Source organism: Colossoma macropomum, unplaced genomic scaffold (assembly GCF_904425465.1).
Source record: "Colossoma macropomum unplaced genomic scaffold, Colossoma_macropomum, whole genome shotgun sequence".
Classification (NCBI taxonomy): Eukaryota; Metazoa; Chordata; class Actinopteri; order Characiformes; family Serrasalmidae; genus Colossoma; species Colossoma macropomum.
The window spans coordinates 3,952,069-3,965,750 of NW_023494794.1; the positions used below are offsets into that span (position 1 = coordinate 3,952,069).

Here is a 13,682-nt window from a genome sequence, read left to right on the forward strand (position 1 = left end):
GTGCCTGAGTTTCAAGTGAGTTGCATTGTGAAATTCAAGTGTAATTTAGTTTCATGTAGGTTTCAAACTACTAAAGTTACATGAAAGTTTCACTGTGTAAAGCCAGGCTTGTGTGTGACTTCTCAGCTATGGAACCTCAATTCATGAAGCTTCCAACTAACGTTTTTCTGTTGACGTTGCCTCCATCGACAGTTTGGAACTTGGTAATCAGTGATGCAACTTCAGCACTCAGTAGTCCTGTTCTGTGAGTTTGTGAGGTCTACCACTTTGGAGCTGAGCTCTTGTTGCTCCTAGATGTTTCCACTTCACATTTACAGATTTTACAGCTGACCAGGGCAGCTCTTGTTGCTTCTAGATTGCATTGCTAGCATCTGGAGTTTGATATATCAGTCAACCTGACTTCTATCTGATCCTGATGCCTATATATACATATACATATATACATATATATATATACATATACATATATATATATATATATATATATATATATATATATATATATATATATATATATATACACATACATACACACACACACACACACACACACACACACACACACACACACACATATATATATATATATATATATATATATATATATATATATATATATATACATATATATAGCTGCTGTCGGACCTCGTATCTCCATTTTTGTCGTTTTTCAGTTTTGTACATAATCTGTTACCCTTTATATTGTGTGTCAATTTCATGGTGAATGGACCAAAGAACACAGATATCATGCGTCCATTCTTACTGACTCCTTCATTAATTGTCAAAATAATTGGTAGATTTCTTGATTACAAACACATTTCACAATTTCTCAATATGCCTAACCCCCTAATACTCTTACTTCTTGACCAAGGACAAACAGGCACAAGCGCATGCACATTCACCCTCCCACCTTAATACAGTCCAGGCTAATGCAATCTTCAGTAGCAGCAGCAAAGTCAATGTAAAGTGAATGTGAGGGACAAGGAGAGACTGTGTTCTGTTCTGTCTCAAGTTTGATTTATGATACATTAATGGCTGAGTGTACTGTATAAGCTGGCATTTGTTATGGTCGTTGACTTTGGAGTAGTGCTGTATGTACGGCATGTGTGTGTATGTTCCTGTTTCTTTTTGCTCACGGTTATGTTATTGGCGTCATATAGAGGTAAAGTTTCAACAGCATTGTGGTGTGTAGGTGTGTGTGTGTGTGTGTGTGTATGCACGCACATTTGTGTTGTTTTGCCTGGAACCTGAAACTCGATGTTGACACTGAGGTGTTGGGTCTTAAATTTCATTAGGTGCTTTCATGCCCACAAGCTTCAACACTCAAGAGCTCTGGTTTCAACAAACATGTCTCACTAATACTCTTTGCACTTAAACAGCATCAGTAACTTCTTAATACAAACATTCATACTTTCTTACAGTTTAATTTTAATGACATGGAATTTAAACTATGCCAAAGAGACAGCATGGCTGTGACCAAAACAGTTACAATTATGTTTCCTGACTAAAGGTACTGAGATGTACCCTTGAGGTTACCACCCCAGTGACAAGAGGGGCACTGCGTCAGTGACAGTTTCGTACCTTTTTTTCTTAGAGTGCTTCACAATTCTTTGATACGCCTGACCAGTCTCCACTAACGCTCTTGCTTCTTGACCAAGGACAGACAGGCACATGCGTATGCACATCCACCTGAGTTCATAAATGGATATCTGGTTTATTTGAGGGGAAGGACAAAGCAACAACTAAAAGAAAAAAAAAAAAGACTTCTGTCCACATTAGCTTGTCAGAAAAATACATACACACTGTGGGCCTAGCAAACATCAGCTAGAGTATTTTGTCGAGTTAGCGAAAAAGCAAATTTGAAGACAACACAAAAAGTTTTATCTGTAAAAGAGTTTAACTATTACTTATACTCAAATTTCAAACGTGACAGAATACACATCCCTAGTGTTCACTAGAGTGCATTGTTGGACATTGTAGTGGCCTCAAAATGATGATGATAGATGATAGCACTGGTGCTAGGAGGCTAAGAATATGAAAACATGTTCAATTATTCAAAAATATCCAAGGGAAATGTGTAGAGTTTCCTGTTGGATTAGTAACAGGCCTCTTCAGGTGAACTAATGAGCTAATACTACAGCTATCCAGAACAGTGTTGGATGCTGCTGAGGACTCGTCATCTACACAAAGTTTTTCTCCTTAGGGGCTGATGAGCCAACATGTTAGTTCGTCAGAGAAATTTTCACTGTTTCTAGGCCAAGCTAACATCCCCTGGCCTAGTTTGCAAAAAGGCCATGCCAAAGTCTGCCCCCTGTCTTTTCAGTCTTAAAACGCATCCTTGGCAGCATGCTCACATTAAGACACCCATGTTTCATAGTATAAAGAGTAATATAATATAAATACATATAAACAGTGAACAGTACCCATGCACACCCCTACTACTACTGCTGAATCAGTTTAATGTATATCAATGCTTTGCGAGTCTTATTTCTATGCAACAGACAGAGGATGTTAATGGTAGCTGGAGAGCCATTGAAAATGAAACCATCACTTTTCACTCTATCTACAGTTTTAAACGTCTGTGGCTACAAATATTAAACAGACCTCAGCCTTTGTCAAACACTATCTTGGTTTGTATGTGCAACTGATGAATACTGACCCAGGTTGACTGATTTATTAATTCACGCGTTTTACAACTATTTAGCAAACTAAATAGTTCCTGCTTATACAGCACAATACCAACGGGGGATCCATTTCAGTCACAGCTCGTGTCTAGATGGTGGCATTACCCATGGTGCTCTTTGTTAGAGTTTAAATATTGATGAGCTCTATCATTCCAGCACTCTCTGTGATGTCATCAGTTAGGGACTTGAATATCATGCCTGCCGTTCTCATATGACCCACCTGAGCGTGGGCGTGAGCGTCTGTGTGAGTGGCTGAATTGCCTGATTTCCCAAGGCCTTCGTCTGAGAGCTAATACTGTAATGTAGCACTAATAAAGATGCAGAGTAATAAACTGAAGGCAGTTTGCCCCCCACAGTCTTCCTGCACACTACAACCCTCTCATACTCTTTAAGTTACTCTAGGGCCTTATTCACTTTCACTCTCTCCCTTTCTTTCTTTTCCTGGTCTAGCTCTTTTTCTCTCTTCTCTTTATCTCTCCTTTTTTTTGTCTCGTTCCCTTTTTCCTCTTGCTTTTTCTTGCTCTGTTTCCTTCTCTAAGTTCTTTCTCTCCCTCTCTTTCATTAGTGTTATGAATCCTAAGAGAAAGAGGGGAGGAGAAAGAGAGTTTGAACAGAGACCAGAGAAGGAGCGAGGGAAGAAAAGAGGAAGGAAAGGTAATTGTGTGATCTGACTTTGACCTCATCCTCTCCCTTGCTCCTGGGCTAGAGAGGAGGATTATGGGTAAACCTGAAATCAGGAGGAAGAAAGAGTGATGGCTATGAGATCATACGGGCCAAGAGCGACAAAACACACACACACACGCACACACACACACACACACACTAGAGGCATGAACGTGTGGTGATTAGTGGTCAGTGTTTGTAGCGCACAAAGGTGAATGCAAAGTAAGCCGTGTCCTTGGACAAACCAGACAAACAAATGCACCCAGTTGATGTGCAGCAACACAGGACACAAACACACGTTCTTGTAGCTGTGTGCTGATAACATAGTCTTTGTGGACGATAACTGTGGAAATGATTAAGCCATTTCTTTGTTACTGGGGGGATCCATACAATTCCTGGGTGTATTTTGTTATCTTTACATTTAAGGTTACAGTGGATGCTTTGTCATTCTCGTCGGCTGCTGGAACCAAGGCCGTGACTCTGTTGAAGTGAAATGCAAGGTTTCGTTAGCTTGTGCAAGTAAGTGCTGAACAAACCGAAAAGCAATTCTTTATTTTTTATCGTCACTAGGGATTTTTACCATGGTAACTATTAACCCTCACCAGACACAGGCCTACATTCTCTTATCGCTATCATTATCAGGGATTTTGGGCATTGTTACTAAATACTGCTACCCCAATGTCCAAAACTAATATGCAAAGTTAGTATTAGTACTGAAAAAGGAAACATGAGGTTGTTTTTGGTATTTAAAGGCTAGAAATGCATTTTGACCTTTTCCTTGTGGTGATGAGGTAAATGTCAAAATGTCCATGTTCTCATGTTACTGTAAGGTCACTTCGTTGTTCATAAAGTAATACAGGAACACACAAACACACAGGATTACTACTGTCTCTGTCCCCCTGTAGACAGAAGAATTAGACCATCTCCATGTATTACCATCACCACACCAGCACTGGACTGCATCATGGTTGTGCATGAAATGCATCTACAAATAGAGCAACAGATGGAGGAACTTTACTTAAATAACTAAATTTTACCTAAATAAGCTAAATAATAAGAATGAAATTAATGTTGTCTGTTTAGACCGTCTGTATAATCTGGGCTGTATTATGTATTTCTCATCTGTCTCCACTGACATCCTTGTTCTTCTTGTGTATATAGCTTTGTTTACATGCTGTATACTTGTGCGGTCTCTCTGTGTAATGCTAATAAAGAGAACTGGGACTCATCACTCTCAGATCAAGATTCTTGGAACAGTTCCAGACTAGTGTTTTGTCTGATCTGTCTGTGTGTGTGGCTACTCGATAAAGTGCTTGCTTTATTAAAGCAGCATCCCTGTAGGCTTGTTACCGAAACTGATGCTATGTTTGGGGGTAATTCTGCTGACTTCTGTATTAACTGTAGTTAAGCCTGCACCCAAACCAATCCTAACCTTAATCTCAGTAATCAAAAGGAAATCTTGTGGCTTCATTACTTTTTCAAATAAAATGCACAGATTGTTGTTTTTTCCTTGTGGGGAAGAACCTTAGGCTGATAATTGATATCAAATATTGCAATTTTAAAAATAATTTAATTTAAAAATTCCCCTATCCATGAACATTATTGCCTGGTTTGTGTTTCAGTGCACAGTTAGCAAAGATCAAAACTATGAAACATACTTTACTTATAGCTGCATAGAAGCGCTTTTCTAACATGGAACAAAACCTGCTCTACTCCACTGTGATACTGGATCCAAGGTAATTAATGTAACATAGCTAGCTAATGCACTTCATTTAAAATCTGCAAAATTTAAACAGTTTAACTGTTGTGGTACATTACATTCAGCAGCGCGAGCGACGCCTGTGTGGTGGAACATGTATTTAGCTCTTTGGGGGTACAGATTGTTGCCTGGTCCCCACGAGGATTTACTTGTAACACAACTAAGAGCAGCTTTTAGATGAAAACGTAGTTACTTCTGCAACACAGAGAGGAGTGGTAATACCCAACTAAGATAGGAATACAATCGTGGGTGCGTGTGTGAATGTGCATGTGCATGAGCATGAGAGAGAGAGAGAGAGAGAGAGAGAGCGAGAGAGAGAGAGCGCGGTTAGCTAGACCGCAACCCGACTGAGCTTAGCGAGAGGGAAATCCGCGGGAAAGCCAGCGCGCTCGTGCCGCGTTCGGCTCGTGTCTCTCTCTCTCTCTCTTTCTCTCTTCATCTCTCTCTCTCTCTCGGCCGTTGCGACCGTTAGGCTCCACACAGGCGAGCTCAGTCAGTCACATACACACGAAGTCATACTAGAAACGCGGACCGCGACGAGGGAGGGGTGTGATAAGTGAGGGGACGATGGTTACCGGTGGTCTTCAGTGACCGAGGAGAGGGAAGAAAGGGACACAGCCCGAAGCAGCCGGGGGGAGATCCTGACGCCGCTCGGGGGGCCATGAGCGGGGCAGACACTGCGGCGAGCAAACTGCTGAGCTTCAACCAGCGGTGAGTGAGTGAATGAGCAAGTGAGTGAGGGGTCCAGTCCGGCTGTCTAGCGCTGAAACCCTGCTGTCTTTTTTCTCACGTCTGAGACATTTTTTTTCGTGACATTAGAGGGTCTTTTTGCGGGCTTTCGCCCCCAGCTAATGCTCTGCTCTGTCACTGTAGCAAATTCAGTCACACATTTTTGTTGTTGTTTTCACTGAGCAACAAGCTGCAGGCGACGAGGCTGAAGTTGGCATCCTGTTCTCCAGCTTGTTGTCCGTTCCACCTTAAATGGTGCAGCAGGCACTGTCTGGCGCATGAACGGGCACCAGCACGAAACTACTGCACCCTTTAAGGTGGAACGGAAATCTCGAATAAGAAGCTGACTTCAGTTTCGTTTTTTTGACAAAGTGGGGTTAAATACATACTACGTAGTGGTTAAAAGTACTACATAGTCTCTTCAGCTGAGGACTTACGATATATTTTTTTTGCTAAAAAAGCTGAACGAGCACTGCTGAACGTCCCCAACCGGCGACCTGTTATGCATTTATATACGTGTTCATTGTGCTGTATAGAGCTTAAAGTGATAAACGCGCTTGTAACGTTTGAATTTACGAACGTGTACCAGTCATTGTGAATAGAGACCATGGTTTCGCCGGAACACACGGAAAATGCGTGAATTATTCATGTTTAATGGTCGGTTCACGGTAGGATGGACTTGCATGCACCACTTTCCCATAGAGCGCGCGCGCAGACACACACACACACACACACACACACACACACACACGCACAGAGAGAGAACAACATCCTCACACGTTAATGCCACAAAGAGAAACGTTCAAAATTCACAAGTATTCACAGAGACGCGGATGTTCAGCCCTTGTGGTCAGTAGCACTTTCTCAGAGGAGATGGTGTTGGGGTGGTGGCCCCACACTATAATGTATTTCAGCCTTTACGCAGAGCCACAAAGACATCTTCAGCAGCTCATGCCTCTGCCTGACTTTGGATGTGTGTGTGCTAGGAGGGAGGGCGTTGAAACCTGGTGGAGGAGCCAAGCAAGGTTCCTGTGGGAACCCATCGGTTTGGGTTTTTTCCCCATGGTCTGGGTAGTGCAGCCAAAGATCTTGGAGCAATCATAAGAAACAGAGATAGAATCTAGCCCTTCACCAAAGACTATCACACCATTTACTGAAATGCTGTTTGCAGTTTGCAAAGGTGTCAGAAGTTTATTGCAATAGCGAGACCCCTCCCCACACCCACTCCCTGAACCTTGAATAGAACTGCAAGCCTAGTATATTCATTTGTAATTAAGTCTGACAGTGTTGTAGCCACAAATATTCAGTTATTATTAAAACTGACAACTAGCCAACATATTTTGTTTTGGCATTCAAATTTTTGCCGACCTACAGCACTGTGAAAAAAAAACAGATCACCCTCAATTTATTTAATTCCCAGTCAAAATTCAGATCTGAAAAATCCTCAGGTGTTTCTATCCATCTTTCCATTGTGAGAAGACAACACTCTGAAAGGATGAGTAGCTGTCAAGAAGAAGAAGAAGCTGTCAGTGAGAAAAGGAAACAGGAAAAAAAAGGAGAAAATGTGCAAATCGCCCAAATAAGCTGCTGGTGTTCTCAGAACAGTTGACTGGCGTGAGATCGTGAGAAGCTTAAAATGCAACCAAATTCTAAGACTGAACTTTGAAAGTGTGGAAAAAACTTGCCTGCAGATTTCTATGAGAGACTGAGAGCAACTCTCCCGAAAATAATGAAAGCTGTAGGAAAGGCAATACTGCAATACTGAAAAATTGTATATTATATTTACTTGTTGAGGCTTTTGTGTAAATGGACATTTTGACTGGATATTAAATAATCAAGGGTGGTCTCTGACTTCTGCACAGTACTGTATATCAACTGGGTACTCTAGTCAACCAGATCAGTCAGTTTTCAAGTTTCTGTCTGTCTTGTGTTGAATTATATCACAATGTAAAAAGGGTATAAAAAGTAATGCTACACATGTGTTTGATGTTTAAGGCAGTATGCAGCAAACACTTTTTACTCATTTTCACTTCTTTGGCAGCTCCACTGAGGCCTACAGCATGTGCATGCCCCATGTAAATTTGGTGGGGCACAGTATAACATATTTGCTCGGTATCAGTCTTCTTTTCACCTGCCAATGTGATGGACAAAAATGAAGCCCCCCACTGGAGCACACGGAATTGTAATTTTGTAAGTCAAGACACTACGTTAATCTTGTACAGTGTGACCTAAAAGGGGGTGCAGTAGCATTTTTGCATGGTAAAATTAAAGAAACAATGCGGGACCAAATCGTCCTGCAAGAGTCCAGCTTGCTGCAGCTGGAGGATATTGTAGATTATCATGGGAAGTCCTTGGTAATGATATGCTATGCTGTGTTATACAAAATAATCTTAAGCAACAGTAACTACAGGAAATTTAGTTGTGTGGAACCAAACTACATTTAGCTCCATTTTAAGATACTTTAATGCAGATACTGATCCAGAGAATTGTGTCTCAAGAAGTACATAAATTGAGAATCAATGTGTTGCACCTTTTGTATAAGTGCCTGCAGAGAAAATGAGTGGTCTAGGATACGTCATCTTCTGAATGCTATATTGACATGTGTAGAGGCATAGTCACGTTGACAGATATTCTGGCCGATGACCCTAATTGGTGCCACAAGATGACCTTTGTCCAGGCTGTCAAGCTGCCTCCACCCTGTTTCCTTAGCAACCAGCCCTTGGGTTGGGAGATGAAGCATCCGAGGATACAGCCTCAGAAGGGCTCGGTCAACCCAGCGGAGTAGAAGTTTTGAGTCCTTAATGATGTATGTAATAATTATGTGTAGCTAATCCTTGAATATCATTTACATTTAAATGCCTACATAATGCACATTTATACATTTGGCAGACACTCTTATCCAAACTGACTTGGTACAGAGGTGACTGTAGCATTGGGAGTCCTTGACTTGGTGGGGAATCAAACCCCAGTCAGCTGTGCGGAGGGCAGTGGTATTACCAACTACCAACTGCTGTTTTTACATATGGCAACTGAATATATGCAATCTAGCACAAACCTGTATTGTGCTGGAAGGAGTGCGCAAAGTAATCTACTCTGCATGCTACTTGGCCGTGTGTTTAGTTTGTCAAAGAAAATGCAGTCAGTGGTTTCCATAAGACTCTGGGCAGTGGTAGCTCATATCACAGCAGGGAAAAATACTGACTTATCACACCATAATGATTCATATAGTTGCATTATAATGTTACATAAAGAGCAAGCAGCAGGTCTTTAGATTGTCTTTTGTAATTTGGGGTTGCATTCTATTTGGTTAGTCTCTTATAGTCTACAGATACTCTACAGGTGATAATCTAGAGTAATGCAGAAGAGGTTAGTTTTAAGGTTAGTTTAGGGCCAACATGGGGACTCCCCAAAATAATAAAAAAAAAATTCCCTTTATTGACGTTGAGGTTTAACACACTACTGCTGTCTGCTCTTATCCCAAAGACAACTAAAATGTGAGGGTCATCTAAAAAACTGGGGGGGGGGTGCACCGAAAAGTGATGCACTGACAGATTTTTAATCATGTGGAAATAGATTGTTTTTCTTATTTTGCATTGTAGATGGCATTATAAAGCCAAAATGAAAAAGCCTTGGAAAAAGTCAAAACAAGACAGATTCTCTTAGGCTGAACGTGATGGACACATAAATACAGCTACTTGTTCATTTGCTGGTAATCAAGTTATTTTATTGTAATAAAATCACATGCTGGTGATTTAAAAAAAAATTATCTGAATGACTAATATTTATGAGTAATTTACCTATAACAGTGTTCTTCAATCACAGACAGCTGGGAAGCCCACTTTCCTCAATGTCTGTTTCCAAGTGTAATTACCTAGATATACACACGTTCATTCTCACTCTTTTTTGGAGGACAAAAGTAGTAAGTGAGAAGAGGATCACCCACAAAGGTGAGGGCCTTTGTATTTGACCTGTTCTTCCATAGATATTCAGAGAAAGCCAAGCAAGGGTACCCATTATCCACACACACACAGTCTCAAAATATGCTTTAAATGGCACATATAACCTCTAACATGACCTCAAGCTCAGATACAGTCCTTTTTATAAACAGAGTTTCTTTTATAAAAAGAAATTATTAAATTATTTAAGGTATAAAGCACTAATGGAAATATAATGATAGCCCTTTCACAAGTTCAGACCTTGCACATACTCATACTGTCTTAAAACACTTTGCCATACACAGTCCGCCATAAAAAAGCTTCTACAGAATCAAATGTCAGCATATTTTTAGTGTTATCCAAGTATGTTAGCGCTTGAGCTCTCAAAAATTAACATCTTGACTGATATTGACATTAATATTATGAGCCATGCTTTGATTTCAGCAAGTTTTTCAATTCAACTTTCAGTGGACTAATGTGAACACACTACATACACACCCCTGAAGGTGCAAAACAGCATAGTCTGTAAAAATATAGGATACAAGAGTTCATCCAAGCTTTGTATGCAAACAGCCTAGAGCCGGATGTTAATATGATTATTTGCATGGATAGCATATGCAATGCTATGCAGCCTTCGTAAAGTATTTAATGACAAACCATTTTGTGTGTTTCAGTTCTGCCTCAGAAGACCTGGGGTGCAGGAGGGGAGAGTTTAGCCGAAAACACTATGGATCAGTGGAACTGGTGAGTATTAACGTCTCTAATGTCCAACGTAGACATGTAGTGCCCTGTCACGCTGATCTGTTGCAGAATCACTGATCTGGGACTTGTTGGTTAGGTCTTAGAGTGTTAAAGAAAAAGGGGTTTGGGGTCGGGAATGTGGTCCTGGATCAGTCAGGTACAGGGCTTGTTCTGGAGACTCATCAATTTCACTGTTTTCCTTTGTGCCACAGCTTTGGTGTGAACGACAAGGTTGAATGTTGCTCTGGGGGCTCGTCTGTTAGTTGAGTTTCACTTAGGGGGAATCTGTCATTTTGACACCTTCTTGATAGCATATCCACCTGTGTACATGCTTTATCCTGTTTTTTAGTCTTGGTGGGCAGAATATTTTCATTATAGCACTTCAGTTTGCCCTGCAAATGATACCAATGTTTCATTACAATCTTGCCATAGAGTTTTAGACCTGTGCTATGTAGTGTCAGTTGCAAAGGAAAATGTTTATGTTTGTGTATTTGTGTTTGTGTGTTCCTTTTATTGCCATCTGGCATGGCTCGATAGCCAGGGCAGAAAGGAAGTGGCCGAGAACCGCACTCAATGTCTCTTCCTTTGTGAAGTGCACTAAGGGTTTTGTGGGTAGTGTGAGGGTAGCCTTCTGTCAGATAGGGTTGGGTGACAAAAACACACACTCATTATCATGTACAGCAGCTGGTAAATATGCACAAGATCAGTTTGCATGTATGAAGAGAGAGAGAAACTGGCAGATGGATGTCATGTTTGTATTAGTGAAAGTGTTTATGGTCATGCTCTGTAACAGTATGTTAAGCATTTCTATGAGGAGAGGTTGAGTCCCAAGTTTAAAATAATGTTTTAAGATTTCTGTGTAGAGTAACTCAAATCTCATCCAGACTGACTGCCTTTACAGCACAAATAACTAGGGCTGTCAAAAATCAAATAAAAAATGTACCAATGTTTGGCAAGTATTGAAGTATAGTTTTAAAAAATTATGCCATTATTTGGCAATACAGGACACACTCACCAAACACTTTATTAGGAACACTTTACTAATACTGCGTAGGACCTCCCTTTGCTCTCAAAACAGCCTCAGTTCTTCGCGCCATGAATTCCACAAGATGTTGGAAACATTACTCTGAGATCATGGTCCATGTTGGCATGACTGCATCATGTGGTTCCTGTAGATTTTTCTGGTATATTTTCTACCACATCCCAAAAGTGTTCTATTGGATTCAGAACTGGTGACTAGGTGGCCACTAAAGAGCACTCAACTCATTATCATGTTCATGAAACCAGTCCACTTTTGCTTTCTGACATGGTGCATTATTATGCTGGGAGTAGCCATTAGAACAGGGGTGTCAAACTCAACCACTATTAGGGCCATATTAAAAAATCTCAAATCTCAAAAATCTGTGGGTCAGAGAACGCCTGTTTTTTTCTTTTTGCTATAACCTGAGCTGACCATTGTCTATTCAAAATACCCAAAAACGTGTAATTGAAATATTACATGAACACTTGAAATATTCAAATTTAAAATGTCCCCAGGAGCTCAGTCTTTAATACCTACCTATTTGCTTTAACTAGACGTCTTTTCTTTGTTTTCTTAGTTCATTAATACTTGGGCTCAATTTCTGAGCTGCTGAGCAAACATTAATGTATATTGTATATAAATGTATATTGTATATAAATGTATATATGTAATGTATATAATATAGTGTATTGGTTGAACAACAGCTGAAATGCAGATAGTGTGTTTGGTGAAATGACTGGTGTGGAACTGTGCAGAATTGTTTAGAATTGAGGTGTAACCGCTGTCCCATAGACTGTTGTCGGGCTAGGAGAGTTGGAGCGGACATTATGTTGCAGTGCATGCTGGGTACCGTAGTACAGTGCATTGTGAAAGGAGCTAATATTAATTAAAACACTTTTGTGGGCCAGATAGGATTGTGGGGTCTGACTTGGCCTGCGGCCCTTGTGTTTGACACATGGGCATTAGAAGATGACAAATTATGGCCATGAAGGCACATGGTCAGCAAGAATACTCAGATAGACTGTGGCATTGATTACTGATATACTGGTATTAACGGGCCCAAAGTATACCAGGAATTCCCCACACCACTACACCATCTCCACCAGCCTGGACTGTTGACACACAGCAGGTTGGGTCCATGGATTTATGCTGTTGGTGCCAAATTCTGACCCTACTATCGATATGTCTCAGCAGAAATCGAGATTCATCAGACCACGCTGTGTTTTTCCAGTCTTCCAGTCCAATTTTGGTGAAACTGTGCCCACTGCAGCCTCAGTTTTCTGGTCTTGGCTTCTTCTGTTGTTGTATCCCAGCCGCCTCAAGGTGTGACGTGTTGTGCATTTTGAGATACTTTTCTGCTCAACACAAATGTACAGAGTGGTTATCTGTTTTACCCTAGCCTTTCTGTCTGCTCGAACCAGTCTGGCCATTCTCTGTTGACCTCTCGTCAACAATGCATTTCCATCTGAACTGCCACTTAGTAAATGTTTCTTTATTATAGTAAACTCAGACTGTTGTGTCTGAAAATCCCAGGAAACCAACAGTTATAGAAATACTCAAACCAGCCCGTCTGCATGAACAATCATGCCATGGTCAAAATGACTGAGATCACATATTTCCCCCATTCTGATGGTTGATGTGAGCATTTCCTGAAGCTGCATGATTTTAGGCACTGCTGCTACACAATTGGCTGATGACATAATTGCACGAATGAGTGGGTGAACAGGTGTTCCTAATAAAGTGATCGATGAGCGTGCTTAACTGCAGTAAATGTCAGATTTCTAAGTCAGTGTTACATTTCCTACAGTGTTGAAACGTGGATTCTCAGCTTGTGGGTTGTGACTCACGAGATGGTTGTCAAAAAGGTATATCTGCCTATTTAGCTGTATCTTTGAGAATGACTCCAATAAATTTCTAGAGTGAAGCCTTAAAATCCCTATGCCAGGTATATCCCATTGTCATTAAATGATGAGTGTCTATGCAGAAAGTGTGATCACACCAAAATGAGTGAAAGAAAATCCTATAACCGGCGTGAGTGGCTACCTTATAAATATTGCATGATTATTAGCTTGCTACAGAGCGTCTACATTTGGAGTGTTGACATCCCAGAAAAGGTCTGCTGCCTGTAGCAGATCATTTGGTTACTTCAC

The 13,682-nt window shown here is 40.8% G+C and overlaps 1 protein-coding gene across 5 annotated transcripts in view; it reads left to right on the forward strand.

Annotated features, from left to right (window-relative positions):
* The window catches only part of garnl3 (GTPase activating Rap/RanGAP domain like 3), a 93,031-nt gene that overhangs the window by 24,187 nt on the left and 55,162 nt on the right, over positions 1-13,682 (forward strand). For 4 of the 5 annotated variants that reach the window (XM_036579928.1, XM_036579933.1, XM_036579931.1 and 1 more), the window contains exon 2: positions 10,445-10,514. In XM_036579928.1, coding sequence (XP_036435821.1) covers positions 10,445-10,514 — 70 coding nt within the window. Of the gene's footprint in view, positions 1-5,454; positions 5,818-10,444; positions 10,515-13,682 lie in introns of those variants that run through there. The other variant, XM_036579930.1, reaches the window with a different exon arrangement.